Raw genomic sequence first — 16,819 nt, 5'->3', positions numbered from 1 at the left:
GTGGAAAAGAAAAAAGTCAGCGAGCAGTGTTCAATGCGGAGACCCAGCACTCAGACAGCAGCGTTCAGGTCTTCATCGCTAGAGTTCTTCACTTTTGTAAGTTATTTACTCTCGAAACCTGCTTACAGGACTGATGAGACACACTAAACAAGTTTAAAGTTGGTGAATCGGACGAAAGTTGCTGCCTTAAACTCGGGAAGATGAGTTTTTGCAAGACCTGGTGTGTTACACTCCTGCTGCCTCTGCTGATATCAGGCCAGTATCAAGGGGACAACGGGATAGTTGTCCCGGAGCATGGATTTTGTCAGCCAATTTCAATCCCTCTGTGCACGGACATAGCCTACAACCAAACCATCATGCCAAACTTAGTGGGCCATTACAACCAGGAGGACGCAGGGCTCGAGGTGCACCAGTTCTATCCACTTGTAAAGGTACAGTGCTCTCCGGAGCTGAAATTTTTCCTGTGCTCCATGTATGCGCCTGTGTGCACAGTGTTGGAGAAGGCCATTCCTCCCTGCAGGTCAATCTGTGAGAGAGCCAAGCAGGGCTGCGAGGCACTCATGAACAAGTTCGGCTTTCAGTGGCCGGACCGCCTGCGCTGCGAGAACTTCCCTGTGCTGGGAGACGGACAGATCTGTGTCGGCCAAAACGACTCCTCCGCCGCCACCGTCCCACCCATCATACCTCATGGGACCGAGGACCTCTCTATGGTCCCCACACAGGGCAGGTTTTTCCGCTGCCCGTCTGTTCTGAAAGTACCACCATATCTGAATTATAAGTTCCTAGAGGAGAAGGACTGTGCAGCTCCCTGTGAGCCCCATAGGAGGGGTGGGAACTTGTTTTTTACTGAAAAAGAGATTCATTTCTCCCGTATATGGATTCTGGTCTGGTCTGTGCTTTGTTGTGCATCTACATTATTCACAGTGACCACCTATTTAGTTGACATGCAGCGGTTCAGATACCCTGAGCGACCCATCATCTTCCTGTCCGGCTGCTACACTATGGTCTCCGTCGCCTACATAGCTGGCTACTTCCTGGGAGACAAAGTGGTGTGCAATGAGAGCTTCACTCCAGATAGCTACAAAACCATCGTCCAAGGCACCAAAAAGGAAGGTTGCACCATCCTCTTCATGATGCTCTACTTCTTCAGCATGGCCAGCTCCATCTGGTGGGTCATCCTTTCTCTCACCTGGTTCCTGGCAGCAGGTATGAAGTGGGGTCATGAGGCTATTGAGGCCAACTCGCAGTACTTTCACCTGGCAGCCTGGGCAGTGCCAGCCGTCAAGACCATCAGCATCCTGGCCATCGGGCAGATTGAGGGTGATGTGCTCAGTGGCGTCTGCTACGTCAGCCTCAGCAGCCTGGACCCTCTGCGAGGCTTTGTGTTGGCCCCTCTCTTCATTTACCTCTTCATCGGTACCTCTTTCTTGTTGGCCGGCTTTGTGTCGCTTTTCCGAATCCGCACCATCATGAAGCACGATGGCACCAAGACGGAGAAGCTGGAGCGGCTGATGGTGAGGATCGGGGTGTTCAGCGTGCTCTACACAGTCCCTGCCACCATTGTTATTGCCTGCGTCTTCTACGAGCAGGCCTTCCGCCCCCACTGGGAGCGCAGCTGGGTCAGCCATAACTGCATGGGCATGGCCATCCCCTGCCCCCAGCACACTGTGCCCCGTATGACTCCAGACTTCACTGTCTACATGATCAAATACCTGATGACACTGATAGTGGGTATCACTTCTGGTTTCTGGATCTGGTCTGGAAAGACTCTACACTCCTGGCACAAGTTTTACACAAGACTGACAAATGGCAAACACGGAGAGACCACTGTGTAGAGTAAAGGGACATCTAAATGTTGCTGGGACTTCTGTGTGTGTTATTACCTGTTGCTCATGTGAGTGAGAGGTAAGTAGCACAGTGAATAGCTATGGGTTCCTGCATCATTTGTATTTGCCTCAGCTTTATAGCCACACATGCATGCCAAACTTGAGGGTCAGGGTTTGACAAAAGGGCAAGCTGGATAAACAAGGACTGAGCCTGACTGTCTGAACAAATAACAAGCATGGCTATGGATGCCATGTGCTGAAATGCTCTCCCTCCCCCTCCCGTAAAGCTCAGAGCTCAAGGCGAGAGATGATCCAGCAGCCAAGAACACAGAAAGCGAGGGGAATGAGTTTTTCTCCCTGTAAACATTTCATATGTAATTAAATGAAATTGTAAATAGTATTTGTAAAAACATGAAATTATATATTTGTATTTATAGAAAGTAAATACTTTTTCTTATCTGCCAGTGTACCTGCTTTACTCACTTTACTCACTGTAAGAATGCCACATATCGTAAATGTAGACGTGCTCCTTTTTTTATTCATTGCTGGTTATGAATTACATTGTTTTTTATGGATTAAAAGAACATTTCAAGAAGCTTTTTCGGTTTAGCCCACTGTACTGTCACTCCTTTTAACAAGAAACATGTGCTAAGACTTACTCCAAATCAAATACTCCATTTTAAATGCTTAGTTTAAGGGGAAAAGATGAATTGAGTGTTTTTCTTAACTCCCTCCCTTTCTTATGTCCAGTGTTCTGTAGTAACTAAATAGTATCTTGAGAACAAGTTACTTTCTTTTACACAAAAGAATCAGTCACGTTGTTTTCTCAGGGCTCATGTCACACCTGAACATCTGTTGCTGACTGGCAGGCAACAGTAAAAGAGATTATTGGAATTCTTATTGGAAAATTAGCTCCTTACACAAGACTGCAGCCCTCCGGGAAACACAAGGAGTGAGTTTACACTGAGACAATTAAACACACCTCTCCTGTTAATCATCCAAATTGTCAATATAGCCTGATATATTTCACATCTACATGTTTTGTGACTGAGAAACCGGTGCCAACCTGTGGGAATGCCTCCTCACACATGTACACTAACGTCGCCCTCACGTGCCAAACAAAACAAGAAACATTCTCTAGCCTGTTGTTGGAGGGGGGTTAGTTTGAATCAACAAGAATCATCTGGTGAGTGAAGTCTGTGCTGTTGCATAGGTGTGAAAATGTCCCCGCCTGTCTGTCTTGGCAAAGTGAAAACACGGGTGTTCAGGTTTGCTGTGGTGTTACTGCTCTGGAGCCACTGTTTCTCCGTGCCAAGTTGGAATCCCCCAAGCCATGCACGGCTGAAACAGAACCTTCTCTGCGGTGATGTCATGAAGTAGATGGGTGTGTTGGAGAAAGCTGATCCTCTTGCCTCAGAGCTGAGGCTTTGGGCTAGAAGCAGGCATTTGAGAGTTGCACGCACATAAAGCTCAGTGCTGTGTGTGTGTGTGTGTGTGTGTGTGTTGTTACTACAAACGTTTAGAGGGAGACACAGTCACTATATAACTCTGTAGCTTACAGTAGTGACATGAATACAGCAGAGTCTCACTATCAATGGGCCTCTCTTAAATCTTGTGACCTGTTGGACAAGTTGATGTTTGTCTTTCTTGTATCCTTATCTGGGGTTGAATAAAGAAAGGTTGTAATAACAGACAGGTAAGAGTGATTAAAGGTAGAAACAGATACTCTGAGGGGGGAAAAACCATAAATCTACCCTCTCACACCCCCTCTGCCTCCACCCTCCTTCCCTCTCTCTGCTCAGATGAATTGGGAGAATGCGAGTGAGTCAGTGGAGCGGTGCTGGGCCTTTGCCTAGTGACAGACAGTCTCCTGTGTGCTGCTCACTTCAAAGCACCGCTGAAACCTGACTAGCTCCTTGTAAACAGTGCCGCCTGGCCCGAAGGCCCACTTCCTGCGCTTAACTCAACTTAATGGCTGGCTTGTTTGGCTTTGCACCGAAGCAGAGAAGCAAATGAGGAGCGAGAGAATGAGGAGAAGCGGCATGGGGCGGGGTGCTGGTGGTAAAGAGAGTGAGATTGTTTTAGGGTTTAGGGGGAGGAGGGGTTTGGAGAGCGTGATGGAAAATTCGGTATTATTTGGTTGCTTTTGTCTTTCTCCAGGGGAAAACAACAAAGACGGGAAGAAAATCCAAATGAGGGGACGTGCCTGATTTTGTGAATATTTCAGCTAAAACTTTGGATCGCAGGCTGTTAAAGCTAAATGGAATCAGATGCTCTGCATTTGACTTGTGCCAGGAAAATAAAAGCTTTTCACAAAGTAATTTTCTCTCAGTAAATCTTGATGTGTGGTGGGGAAGTTTTAGATGGTAGACTTCACCTGGTGGCCTTCTCTATACACGCAGAGAACAAAGACATTCAGGTTTATATTTAAAACACTGTGACAAACCTCCTGTATCAAACTTCATACTAAATGTACAAGAGGTGGTAGCTCCCTAGAGTAGATCCTTTTCTCTTTAATGTCGGTGCCCAGTTTTTCAGTGGCAGCCGTCTCCCGTGTTGTTGATCTCAGATGTTAAATCTTGCATGCAGCCGTTTCCTGCTTGCTTGAAGGCAAGAAGGGACAAGCCAAGGATTGGGGGGTAAGACAGGAAGAATGCTCCTGGAGTTGATACTATGATGTCGCTGTTATTGGGAGAAGGCCTTGGCATGTCAGAAAAGGATCATGCTGTTAGTCACAAGCACCAGTGTTCTCACTGCTGCTGCGGAGCCATTGTTTAAGTTTGTGTAAACGTACCATTAACTTGTTTTTTACTTTATAAGAATGATATCAGGCCTTTGAGGGGGCTTACAAATGGACAAAGGAAATCAAGATTGAGGAGAAGAGAAAAAGGGAAAAAAAAAAGAAAAAAAAAACTACTCAGACATGTAGTAAGCCTGTTTCTAATCAAATCTTGGCAAAAACTCAAGTGGAACTCATGCTCTGAAGGCTAACACTGGATTAGTTGTAGTCATACATTATCCTAACCATAGGAGAGCCGCTGAGATTTTCCAGAGTGCATACTATATCTATCTGTCTCGCTCTCTCTCGAAATCTCAACAGGAAGTGCAATATGTTCTTTCTCCTCCTATCATTGCTTTCAGAGGCGGCCACTGTGAGTGGGATGGAGCGTAACAAGTTGGCAGGAGACCGAAGGGTTTAAATGTGCATTTCAGTTTCTGACTTTGATTCAGGGCCTCCAGCCATAAATACTGGTCCTGACAGTCACCATGAGGAGGTGTCCTGATTTCCTCCATTTATCTTGTGTCCACTTTTTTTTTAACTTGACAGCCATTTTACTCTTGGTGAATTTAGAGCCATTTTTTTTTTAACTTTTTTTTTTTTTTTTTTTTTTTGCTATTTAAGAACTACATTAATAGATACAAACACCTTAACTGGTTCACAGTGAAATATATCTGAAAGAGATAGTTCACCCCAAAATCAAGAACACATATTTTCCTCTTACCTGTAATGCTTTTGATCAGTCTAGATCCTGGGACTTCAACAGGGGGTCCATGATACCATCATATTATTAGCCAAGATAAACTGGCCTATTTATAAAACCACTGTCATTTACAGTACACAACATTAATTATAATGTTTACACATATACATAATTACGGCTAACTGTTAAGTTTTGGGACATTCCTGTGAGCCACAGAAGACTGTTCTGTAACTTTTCGAGCAAGACACTTTGACACACTGACCACCTTCAGAAACAACCATCGAAAAGTGCAGAGGGGGAGGCTAATGCAGCTAGCCATGCTACAACTGCTGCTGACTCGACAGCTACTGGCAAAAGCAAAAGAGAGAAGACTGACAAATATTCAGAGAATTATCTCAAGTGCAACTCAGTTTATAACGTAGTAGGGAGTCCCTGCTCCATCTCTCTTTCAACTAAGGGGTCCTTGGCCTGAAAAACATTGAAGACCCCTGATCTAGATTGCTTTGGTGTGAACTGCTGAATGTTGGAGATATCGGCTGTAGAGATGTCTGTCTTCTCTTGAAATAATGGAGCTAGATGGCACTTGGTTTATGGCGCTCAAAGCGGGAAAAAAAAGAAACATTTGAAAAACTCAACAGCAATGTTTCTTTCCACAAATCACAACCCAGTCACTCAAGATAATCCAAAAACCTTGTTGTAAGCAGTTTCATGTAGGAACTATTTTCTTTCTACCAAACTACACTGAGCTGTAACATTAGCTGGCTCAGTGGTGCTAGGTGAGCTAGCAGTAGATGCACGCTTCCTTCTGCACGGTGATATGTTTGGCTGGAGTACCTCGGTAGACAGTAGTTTCTATATGAAACTGCTCATAATTAGGTCTTGACTGGATCATGATTTCTGGAAAATGACACTGTTGTTCAGTTTTTGAAATGTATTTCTTTTCCGCTTTGAGCACCACAAGCCGAGTTCCATCTTCCATTACATTTGAGGGAATGCAGACATCCCTACAGGCAATATCTCCAACACTCAGCAACTCACACCAAAACAATGTAGTGTGATCAACAGCACAAAAAGTAAAAGGAAAAACATGTATTTTTGACTTTAGGGTAAAGTGTCCTTTAAGGATTTTATTTGTTTTAATATCAACATGATGATTGTCCTCCTGGTCCCTTTAAGGGTTGCATCATGCCGCACAAGATGTCCAGCTGTGATTAAATCGCTAAACTTACCCAGCCTCTAATACCTTATTGCCTAAATAATCAGATCAACATGTGGGCTATACCTTGCAGCAGTGAGCAAGTATAGTAGAAACTGTGGAGAGGAGCTCAGCCCTCAAAGCTTCCATTCTTGGTGGCTCATTTTCATGCCTCATGCACACCATTTGTCTGGGATTTTATTGCTCATAAGTGCACAGACCACTCAGGGGTGGCTTTGACAAGAAAACAAACACTGGTGAAGTCTGACCCTGCAGTGTTTTTTTTTTGTTTTGTTTTTTTTTTTGCCCCCTCCGTCCTTAAGGGCGAGGGTGCAGAGCACTGTATCGGGGCAGAAAGCGAGGGAGTGCCTCAGAGCCTCTCCAGCTGCTGAGCAGAGAGGTGCCGACAGCTGCGTGACAGATATTTTGGGAGCCTGCAGCACGCCTGGGATAATAATGGGCTTGATTGGGAGGAGTGTGTGTGGAGGGGAGGGAATAGTTAATGTGCATCCAGACACCACAGTGTGTACACAACCGTGCCACTCTCATAAACTTTCGGGGTGATGGCACAAGTAGTGAATGACAACACAAGGAGGGATGAGTGAGGAGTGTCTGGGGTTTTGAGCTACTGTACTGTGTCATTGTTTTCTAACTTTTGCATTTTTATTTTAGCAATTTTGTCTATTAAGTTGCAAAGTTTGAACTGAGCAGCCATGGAAACAAGTGTTTACTTGTTGAAATCTTATCTTATCAGGGTATATTATCATGCACAAGAATTTGATTTAAGAATATCTGTGGCTCTCAGACATGAGGCTACTGAGATGGATCACCTTTCAGAGTATGAATACACTGATACCCCAGAGCATTGTGTTTAATGTGTCAGGTTTCATCCATCTGTCTTGTAATGAATCTAGAGTATGTTGTCCACTACTTAGTAGACATATTTGTCTGCTATATTTTGACATATGTAAAGGCATGTGCAATATCATATAATGGCAAGCTGCAAAAACAATACTGAGTTGTTAGATGCTATTTTGGCATGTAAACGAAGCCATTTTGGATCCAAACAGTCAGGAGGTGGACATAGGAGATTATAATTTCTTGAAGTAAAAATGGGCCAAAAAGAGTTTCAATCAGGATTATCTTCCTTATCATAGCAGAAGTGGGGTGGGGGGGGGGTCTCTTCAAATAACAACACCTAAAAGTCCAGTTTGTAGGATTAAGGGGTATATATATAATATATATGATATAATAAGTATGCTGTCTTTAGCGTATATTGGTGACATTTGTATTTAGATATTGAGCAGATCGTTCTGAACAATGAACACTAAAGGAAATCTAACCCTCAGAAATTTTGGTGGCAATCTGCAATCCTTACCACTAAATGCCATTAAATCCCTCTAAATCTTACACTCTACACTGGCTATTGCATCTGTGTTTGTTGTATCTTTCATTGTGATATGTAGTCCCATTCGAGGACTGGTTATCTGGATTTCATAATCTTGAAAAATTTGTATCTGGATCAGGATGTCCAGTCCAATTTTGCTTTTAAAAACTGTCAAAGAAGTAAGATGAATTAGCCAATCCTGGATAGTCAAACATTGGGATTTCTAAATCTGGGCCATTCTAATCCAAATTATATCTTCCAAAAAATGGCCTGGGGCCTGAAAAGTGAGTCTAGAAAGCCACACAATGTAACAGCTGTACCAGTAATCACTGAGCATTTAATTGATGAGTCAATCAACCCCCTGCAGATTCATTACAGTTAAGTAAACTCATTCTTGTCGGCCCAGTGATGCAATGATGCAGCGCTCTGAACACCTGCATCTCAAGGTAAACAAGGTGTGTTAAACACAACGACATAGCTCTAATCCAGTCTGTGGGCTGCAGTGACTCTCCCGTGGGCCCCAGTCAGGCCCCAGGCATCGACGATGACTTATTGAGACGGCTCCTCTCTGGCGAGCGCCAGCCCCCCCTATTTTAATGGAGGCGCTCTTAACAGCACTTTCTGAGGAATTTACAGCCCTGGCCCCATCCCACTCCCGTCCAGGAGAGGGAGGGAAGCACACTGCAGCCTTGTCCCAACAGAGCCAGCAGTGGAAATGTACAGCTTCAGGCAAGGTGGCAGCAGAGCTCCTGTGTGAGCGTGTGTGCCCATCTGTCTCTCTATATCATCTGTGTGTGTGTGTGTGTGTGTGTGTGTGTGTGTTCACTTGGCTGTTGGTGCTTTTTGAGCTTGTGTTCATGTGTGTAAATCTAAGTGAATGAGTGAGTGGTTATAGGAGGGCTCCAACTCTGTAGGTTCTCTCTGTAATTTCACTCTCTGCACGGCGTAATCGCTTCCATGTGGGCCCTCACCAACAACAGAGTGGTGGAGGGGCCTCATTGCAAAGGTGGGAGTTAAACACAGAGACACATACTGGCTCACAAACGCTCTCTCATGTAAAAGTACTGCCAAGCCTGTTCACCAATGTAACAGAAGGAAGGAAGATTTTTGAAATTCTTAAGTGCAGTTATTAAAAATCATATCTGACTGGGCGTTACTTTAATTATATGTAATGTAATTTGTCAAAGGATTTTTTAGATTTCAAACACAGAAATATTTTACATAATTGTTTTCCTATTGGTATATCAAACCATAGATGTGTCATGTATCAGACGTGCATGCAAAAAAGATAAAATTTCAAGATTCCAATCTCTCAGTTAGTGAAATAGGAAGGCCGATATGCCTAATTTATGCTCATTAGTGATTTCCGATAGAGATATCCAGGAATTTGGTGGTTTTCCTTTGCATCCTGTGTGTGTGTTTTTTTTTTCTTTTTTGTGGTGGCTCCTGCTACACATGTTGAGCTGTCGGCCTGGAGTGCCCCGAGGACTGCTGGGCCAGACAGTCATGGTCAATGTGTGAAACCAACAGAGCGGAAAACAACAGGTCCTTTTGCACAACAGGGTCAGCATTTTAAGACACCTCTACAGACCTCATTTGCTATTTCAGCCTCAGGAAGGAGAAACTATAAAAAGGTACAAGAAATCCTGATAGGAGAGGTGCTATTTTAGGAAGTATGTTCAAGCACAGAGAGTAATCTCAACTGAGTTATAAAATCAACATTTGGAGTTTCAAATATTTAATTCCAAGATCTGATTGCGTTTATATCTTAATATTATTACAGTGAACAACACCCCCTGCTGTTTGGGCTCATACACTGCTACAATGCACACTTTCGAAGACACAAGTTAACCATACAAAAAAAAAAACATGATTCAAATAAGCAGTTATAGAGTTGGAGCAAAAGAAAGGCCCTTTGCAGAGACTCCTCCACTTTTGTGGGCATAGTGAGTGCATCTCTGGCCTCACAGCTCTAAAGCCTGAGGCAATATACGACTGTTTGTCCCGTCAGTCTGGGAGCTGCTGTGGGAGAAGTCAAGGGTCACTGGTCAGCTTAAGTGTTACATTTTTCACGGTGCCTTGGAAGCTTCATAATATTCTAGCTGAAAAGTTGCATGTGTATGTGTATTGCTTTATGAAGTGGACTAAGCACAAAATGTCAGTAGGTTCTGCACGCCACAACTCTACTAACTGTAAAGGTGAGAGTTGAAAATGTATACAGTATGTAATGCAGTGGTGGAAGAAGTATGCAGAGCTTTTTAGTTAGGGAGATGTAGCAATACTGTAAACAGGACTTAACTACTGTGGTATAATTAAAAGTCCTGCATTCACATGTTACTTAAGCAAAAGTACAAAAGTGTAAGTATCACAATATATTTAAAGTAACAAGAGTAAAAATCCACATTATGCAGTATGGCACATTTCTGTGAAAAAATTCTATCATTATATATGTGTTATTATTGATTTATTTAAGCTACAGTTGGTAACTTTTATATAAAAAAAGTTTGTAATATTTGCTTAAACTGTAACAATATTCATAGAACAATAAATGAGAAAGGTAACCTGTGAAAAAAATCAAACTCTTCTGCCCACTCTATGCCTTTTAGTGCTTCTAATGGTCTTACCTTGTGTGAACAAAAACAACCAATCAGAGCAGAAGAGTCAAACTGTCAAACTAGGCAGCGCTGATCAAATATGAATCAGGATTCTGTTACTGTGTTGCCTCAGATGTTTTCAGAAACATATTTTAGTGTACTGTTTAGCTGTAATATGAGAAAGTTGGTTTGGCTGGTGGGTGGCGCTTGGTTGCCTACGTCAGATGACTGTATCCAACATAGCGGCCAGGTCACCTTCTCATTTTACAGCTAAACTGTACACATAAATATTTTTCTGACAACATTTGAGGTAAGAAATAAGCAATGTAGTAACAGAATCTTGATTCATATTTGATCCACGCTACCTAGTTTAACAACAGTTCACAAGCTGCAAGTGACATGATTGACAACTGCATTAGAGACTCCTCCACTCTGACTGGTTGTTGCTAAAGGACCCACACAACATGTCATTGAAGAGGCCTTGCTTCCAGTTCCAGCAAATCATGTGTAAAGAACTGTGGGTACTTCACGCCCACTGAGGACACACACATACATCCTTGAAAATCGTCTGACGTAAGGACTCGGCCCTCAGTAGAATTTGAAGCCTCTTTGACATTGACGGGATTCGATGACAAAGCCTCGTTGAACTTCAGCCATTTAAGGATCCTTCCCTGACTTTGAGAAGCACCAATATTGTCACATCCTGTTTTATTTTGCTGTGTCCTGTTGATCCTACTAGGTTGATCCACTGATTGGCAGACACCTGTGCTGACAAGTTGGCAGACGTCCTTGCTCAGCTCGCTCCCTCTCCATCCTGCTGCAGCAGGACCTATGTCGTGTTTGGTGTCTGGTTTTCATTTATTCAGTCATTTATTTCAATAACTTTTCATGCAGTAATCTCCTCTCCTGGTACGGTGTTCAATATTATGTTCAGTGTTTGAGCCAGCTGTGACATTGTCATAGTCATTGCACCTGAGGGGGCATGTCACAGGAGTGCCTGTGGTGTCCTCCCTGCGTCAGGTGTCATCATATGACCTCATGATGGATACTTCTGACAGTATTATTACTCAGAATCTGCAAAGTACCTGAAGATTTCCATTAAATGTATATGAGTTAAAAGTACAAAACCTGCCTTTAAGATATAGTGAGGTCAAAGAAGAGAGCAGCATGATATTTGAATCACTCAAATAAAGTACAAAAGTACAGATCTTGAGTAAATGTATTTTGTTACTTTCAACCATGTGGTGATAATGACAGCATGAGGCCACAGGGGGGCGTTACAGTGCTGGTTTAGGTTCCTCTTCATAACATTCTGTACACCTCTGAAATTCTTATGAATGTTAACAATGACTGATCTATAACATCATACAATGTTTCTCTTTTAGGTTACAATGAGACTAATTAACAGCTGAAATAGATTGATGGTAGGTTTCTAGATGTATTTGTCTGTTATGAAGCACTAACATATATATTTATCGCTGCAGGTAAGAGGAACACATGCAGGACATCAGTAATAGCATCTTAAATAACATCACCCACAAGCAAAAGCTCTGACAAAGACTATTGGAGCCATGAATGTAGTTGTTGTTATTGTTGCATAACACTTTTACATGGCAGAAAACAAAGAATTACAATATATTGCTCCATAAAAAAGTGGAGAGTATTCTCTGTTGGTAAGATAATTACACAGAACTACAAATCTGGAAACATATGTGAAGCCAGTAAGCAGTAGGCCTTTCTCACAGCAGCTGTCGCAGTGGGAAAAGCAAAGGTTTACTGATAACACAATTGATGGCTCTGTTATTCTAGTGTTACAGTGAGAGTGACGGTGAGTAAGAATGCAGGGTAACAGGAACCTGAACTCAAAGCAACTAACTGGAAGTCAGCCATCATTCATTTCATTATTTGCGCTTGTGTTGTTGCAACTGTGGCAAGTCAAATTGTCTTGGTGAAAAAAGGCTTATATTCTGCTTGCATGTACATACTTGCCCTCCAGGTGGTGCCAGTGTCTTCTTTCTCTTCTACCAGCAGCAACACTGAAGAGGTGTAATTAACTGAACATGCAGTTTTAGACCATTGTTGGGATTATTAGGATTCCTTGCTAAACCCTTTGACTGACTTTTTGAAACTACTATTAAGTCAACTATGGGTGATTCCATTGTACTCTCTGCCCTTTACTACAGAAACAAACCTGACTCAACAAGACTGTCACATCAGCATCACATGTGAAAACAGGTTTCTGCGGAAAGCAAACAGAAGTTTGACATCGGGTGGCCTGCTAATGTGACACATATGGTTTGATTAATGTACTTTCAGATATGTGATGATATCAGAGACATTTCATTAATTATGGCACTATAGAGACATTCCATATTGACGTCATAAGTATTACTACTGTTCCATCATATTTGTTAATTGACTGTTGCTCACCAATAGGATTTGTGGATTAAACACAGTGTTGCAAAAAACAACAAAAACAGATATAGGCATTTTATGTAAAATTATGTGCTGAATAAAGAAACAACATAACTTAATTCTACAGCCAGAACATAAAGTGTTTTTTGTGTTAATGGCTTTTCTGTTGTCTTAACTTCTCCTATTGTCTATTTAGTTTTTTTTATTGTTTGATCCAATCTTTTTATTAGTTCAATGACATATCCATTTTTTTTTAATTAAAAAAATGTTTCAGTGTCTATCTGCGGTAAGTTTTGTATCTGCAACCACTTCCTCAAACAGAGGCCAAGAAACATGCTGACGTGTTTTCTCACCAATCACAAATTATGGTGAGGCTGCACCCTCGTATGTTAGTTCTCCAATTATAGTCACAGCATGCAGTCTTACATTTGTACTTTGTACACTTTTGAAGCACTACAAAGGCCCCGTTTACACCTGGTATGAACATTTGTCTTAGGAGATCGGAACACAAATGGACAACTGTAAGTACAGGTGTGAATGCACCAAATGAGTCAATGCATCATGTGATCCAGTTGCTGAGACCACATTTGGAGGTGGTCTGAGCTGCATATGGCCAACGTCTCTTAGTAGTGTGTACGCTCATGGCCCAACGTGTTCTCATCCACACTCATCAAATACCAGGTCAGCATACCTAAACGTCAAAATATGATGCACTGGTGTGTATCATACAATAGCAAAAGGTGCCTCTGCGTGTCAGGATCTTACCCTGAGCTCACTGACAAAGTGTCAGTGTTTAACGACTTGGGAATGAGAGCGGGCTTCAAAGCCACACTGACGGACCATCTGCTCAGATGACACCTTACTGGCACTGCCATGAGTAGAAGCAGCGTTAAAGGACTGTCCCTGGAGCCACTCACCCCCCAGCAAATGGTCACTTCAGCATCTGCCAGGTTAGCATGACTTAACATCAGCTGTTGAATGGTCCCAACAAACTCACACCAAGACCAAAATGGCTCAACTCAACTAAACCTGTTAATAACCCTTAATTAACAGCCATGTGATGCGAAAAGTTAGCCCTGTCACTGTGTGTGTGTGGATGGACCCCCATTGAGTTTATAGCATGACAAAACTGAAATTACATGTTTGTTTGCATGTAGATTTGAGATCTGATCACAAGTAGTCATGAATGAAGAGACACATCATAATGCCAGATGTGAACAGAGAGACTGAGCCATCCACTTGTAGACAGATCACCCACAGCACAAGTTAATACCAGGTGCAAACAGGCTCAAAGATTCCTATCCACTGACTAATCCTTTCTTCAGTCTGCTGTGACTATCTCCAGTCTACATCTATCCCCACATGTCTACATTGAGCAGTCATGGTGGATAGCACTGGAATGACAGGGGCCTTTAAGTTTTATTACAGCAGTCGTTCACAGACAGAGAGCAGACCAACTACCTGTGCGCACGCCATCAGCCAGTGAAAGGTACAGCATGCATAGGGTGAGAGGGAAGAAAATGGGTCAGTCTGCATGTCTCCCTTCTGCTCTAGACTCTATTGTGTCAGTAAGTGGCCCCACGCCCAAATTACATTAATTATGCTCCTACAGGTCAAGGCACTGTGGGAGAAATGCAGCATTATCACTCTGTTCCCTCTTAATGAGCAGCTCTGCAGCTTCAGAGTCTCTGCCAACTTTCTCTGCGTGTTTTCTTTTTCCCAGGAAGCTGTCACATATAATTAAATGCTCTGAGTCAGACCTTATTAGATATCGCATCTATCACAATGTGCAACACATATAAAATGGTGACATGTTTTTGTACTCTGACACTCTCTCTTAATATCACAACAATTATTAGCTCTACCTGGAAGGCCCATTAACACCATTACTATCAGGCGGGAGCCCTTAATTGAACCACTCACACAACATGAGCGGCGTAAGGTGCTAGGATTATTTTGACAGATTATCATGTGGCTTCATCAGTCAGTCCTACCTTTGCAAGTTGAAGCTTGTCGTTACACGGTGATCCCAAATAAGGTGTGGAGGATGTCTGTCTCCAGTAAATGCGAAGGGAAAAGAACAAGTTCGGGGACCTGATGAGTAATGCATGTTTAGTTTTTCTTGAGAACTTGAGTGGTTTCACCCCATCTCTATGCTAATTTTATCTCAGGACAATGATGTGATGTTTAGCACAGCCCGGGCTAATTTCAAGGCAGCACTTACTAAAATATGCTTTACAACTTCTGCTAATTACAACTAATCAATGTCATGCATTTGACCATACCCCAAATGTATGCTTATAAAAATCTGCATCCCAAAAATGCCCTTACATTTGTGTCTCTGACTGTGCAGGCTCTTGGTAAATGTTTGATTTGGGAATTCTTCCCACACAGAAACTAAAACAAGCCCCTCACAATGCTTTTCTGTGTGATCACTGATGTGGAATTTAGCTATCTGGGATGGGAGCAGAGTGGGGAGAGAAGTTATAATCACCTCAGTGGGCTTCTGTTGTGCTCACTGAGGCTGATATTTGTTCCCTCATGATTGCATCCCATAATCGATATTGCATTTTGAGGGATCTACTGGGTCTCAACAACAAATGTTCACCAAGCAGTGTTGAGAGTAGATTAAACTACCCCACAGTATATGAAGTAGTTAAGATTCCCACAACCTTAAAAATCTACACCAGTAAAATACAACATACACACTGACGCAGCAGCAATATTAATCCAAAACATCATATAAAATAGTAAAATACTGACATTTTGCTTTTAATACTTAACATACTTTAAATTTAAGGGGATTTTCAACCAGCTTTGTGTCATAATAATGTGGGTAGTATGTGTAAATGAGCTGTGGTAGACTTACCTTCATCATACCAGCACTGAGATCTCCCTGCTCATCTCTCAGCTAAAACGTGTCATCCAGCGAAGTTTTTGCTGGCTCTAGGACTGTTGCTCGACTACAGATTGCACTTCCACATTTTCATTTGCTCGCCACCAGGAACACAAAGAGTATAGAAGCTAAGCCAAGATTCTGTCACAGTATTGCCTATTTCTTGAGATCAAACTGTAAAACAAAGCAGTGCTGATAAAATATGTATCAAGAATATGTATACATCACCCACCAGCAGGAGCTTTTATGGGTCCAGTGTGTCACAGTGCATTCTGGTAGTTGTAGGTTTTCTACCTCTTGAGCAAATGCAAATGCCACAGTCCATTTTATCCATTTTTTCTGGTCATGTAGCATCAATTTCAAAAGTATTTGCATCTTGCTTCTGCATAGATAGTCTACTTTTATGAGAAGACTGTTTTTCTAGCAGTGACACACTTATTTAAAGTGAAAATATTTAAGTATTGCAAGTGGTTTTGAATGGAGAGCTTTTACTTGTAGTGGAGTATTTTTACAGTGTGCTATTGCCACTTTAAACCAAAGGATCTGTGTACTTTTTCCACTACTGTCATCATGAGAACAACAGCAGGTCCCTCTTGAGACATCCCTGGTTGTCATAGCAGCAGGTGGATCTGTTGAAGTGACGCTGTTACCCTGGAAACGGCCACCTGTATTTGCTGGGATATACTGTACCAGGGGCCGTCGCTCAGACTTAAAGCCACATAGGATTTATGTGCCGTCGACAATCACAGCTTTACAATCCACAGGCGTGAAATGGACCTTTGCAATGCTGGCATCACAAAGTTCAGTACAGCATTGATAAGTGAGAAGGCAAACAGGGAAATCGATAAACAGCAGCGCATTCGACAAACACCACACAATACGACCTTTGGCTGGGTGGGTAGATAAGTCCTTCCCCCTTCCTCCCGCTCTCCCCCTCTCTGTCTTTCTTTGTCTATGTGGAGTATGTGTGTCTATTAGCCATGATAATAAAGACAGGGGTTTGAGCAGTGGGTGGGGATTCTGG

General features: G+C 42.5%; 1 protein-coding gene across 1 annotated transcript; it reads left to right on the top strand.

Moving 5' to 3' along the window:
* Positions 1-2,421, top strand: LOC117267875 (frizzled-2). The gene has a single exon (XM_033643935.2). The coding sequence runs from the start codon at positions 201-203 to the stop codon at positions 1,833-1,835; it is 1,635 nt and encodes a 544-aa protein (XP_033499826.2). The 5' UTR covers positions 1-200; the 3' UTR covers positions 1,836-2,421.
* Positions 2,422-16,819: the final 14,398 nt, after the last annotated feature.

This window comes from Epinephelus lanceolatus, chromosome 18 (genome assembly GCF_041903045.1).
Source record: "Epinephelus lanceolatus isolate andai-2023 chromosome 18, ASM4190304v1, whole genome shotgun sequence".
Classification (NCBI taxonomy): Eukaryota; Metazoa; Chordata; class Actinopteri; order Perciformes; family Serranidae; genus Epinephelus; species Epinephelus lanceolatus.
Note: the sequence above shows the minus strand (reverse complement) of the source record. Positions and strands in the feature narration are given on the sequence as shown.

Bases quoted from the DNA above. Each gene is read 5' to 3' on its own strand.
- LOC117267875 (XM_033643935.2), top strand. From the start codon at position 201: ATGAGTTTTTGCAAGACCTGGTGTGTTACACTCCTGCTGCCTCTGCTG.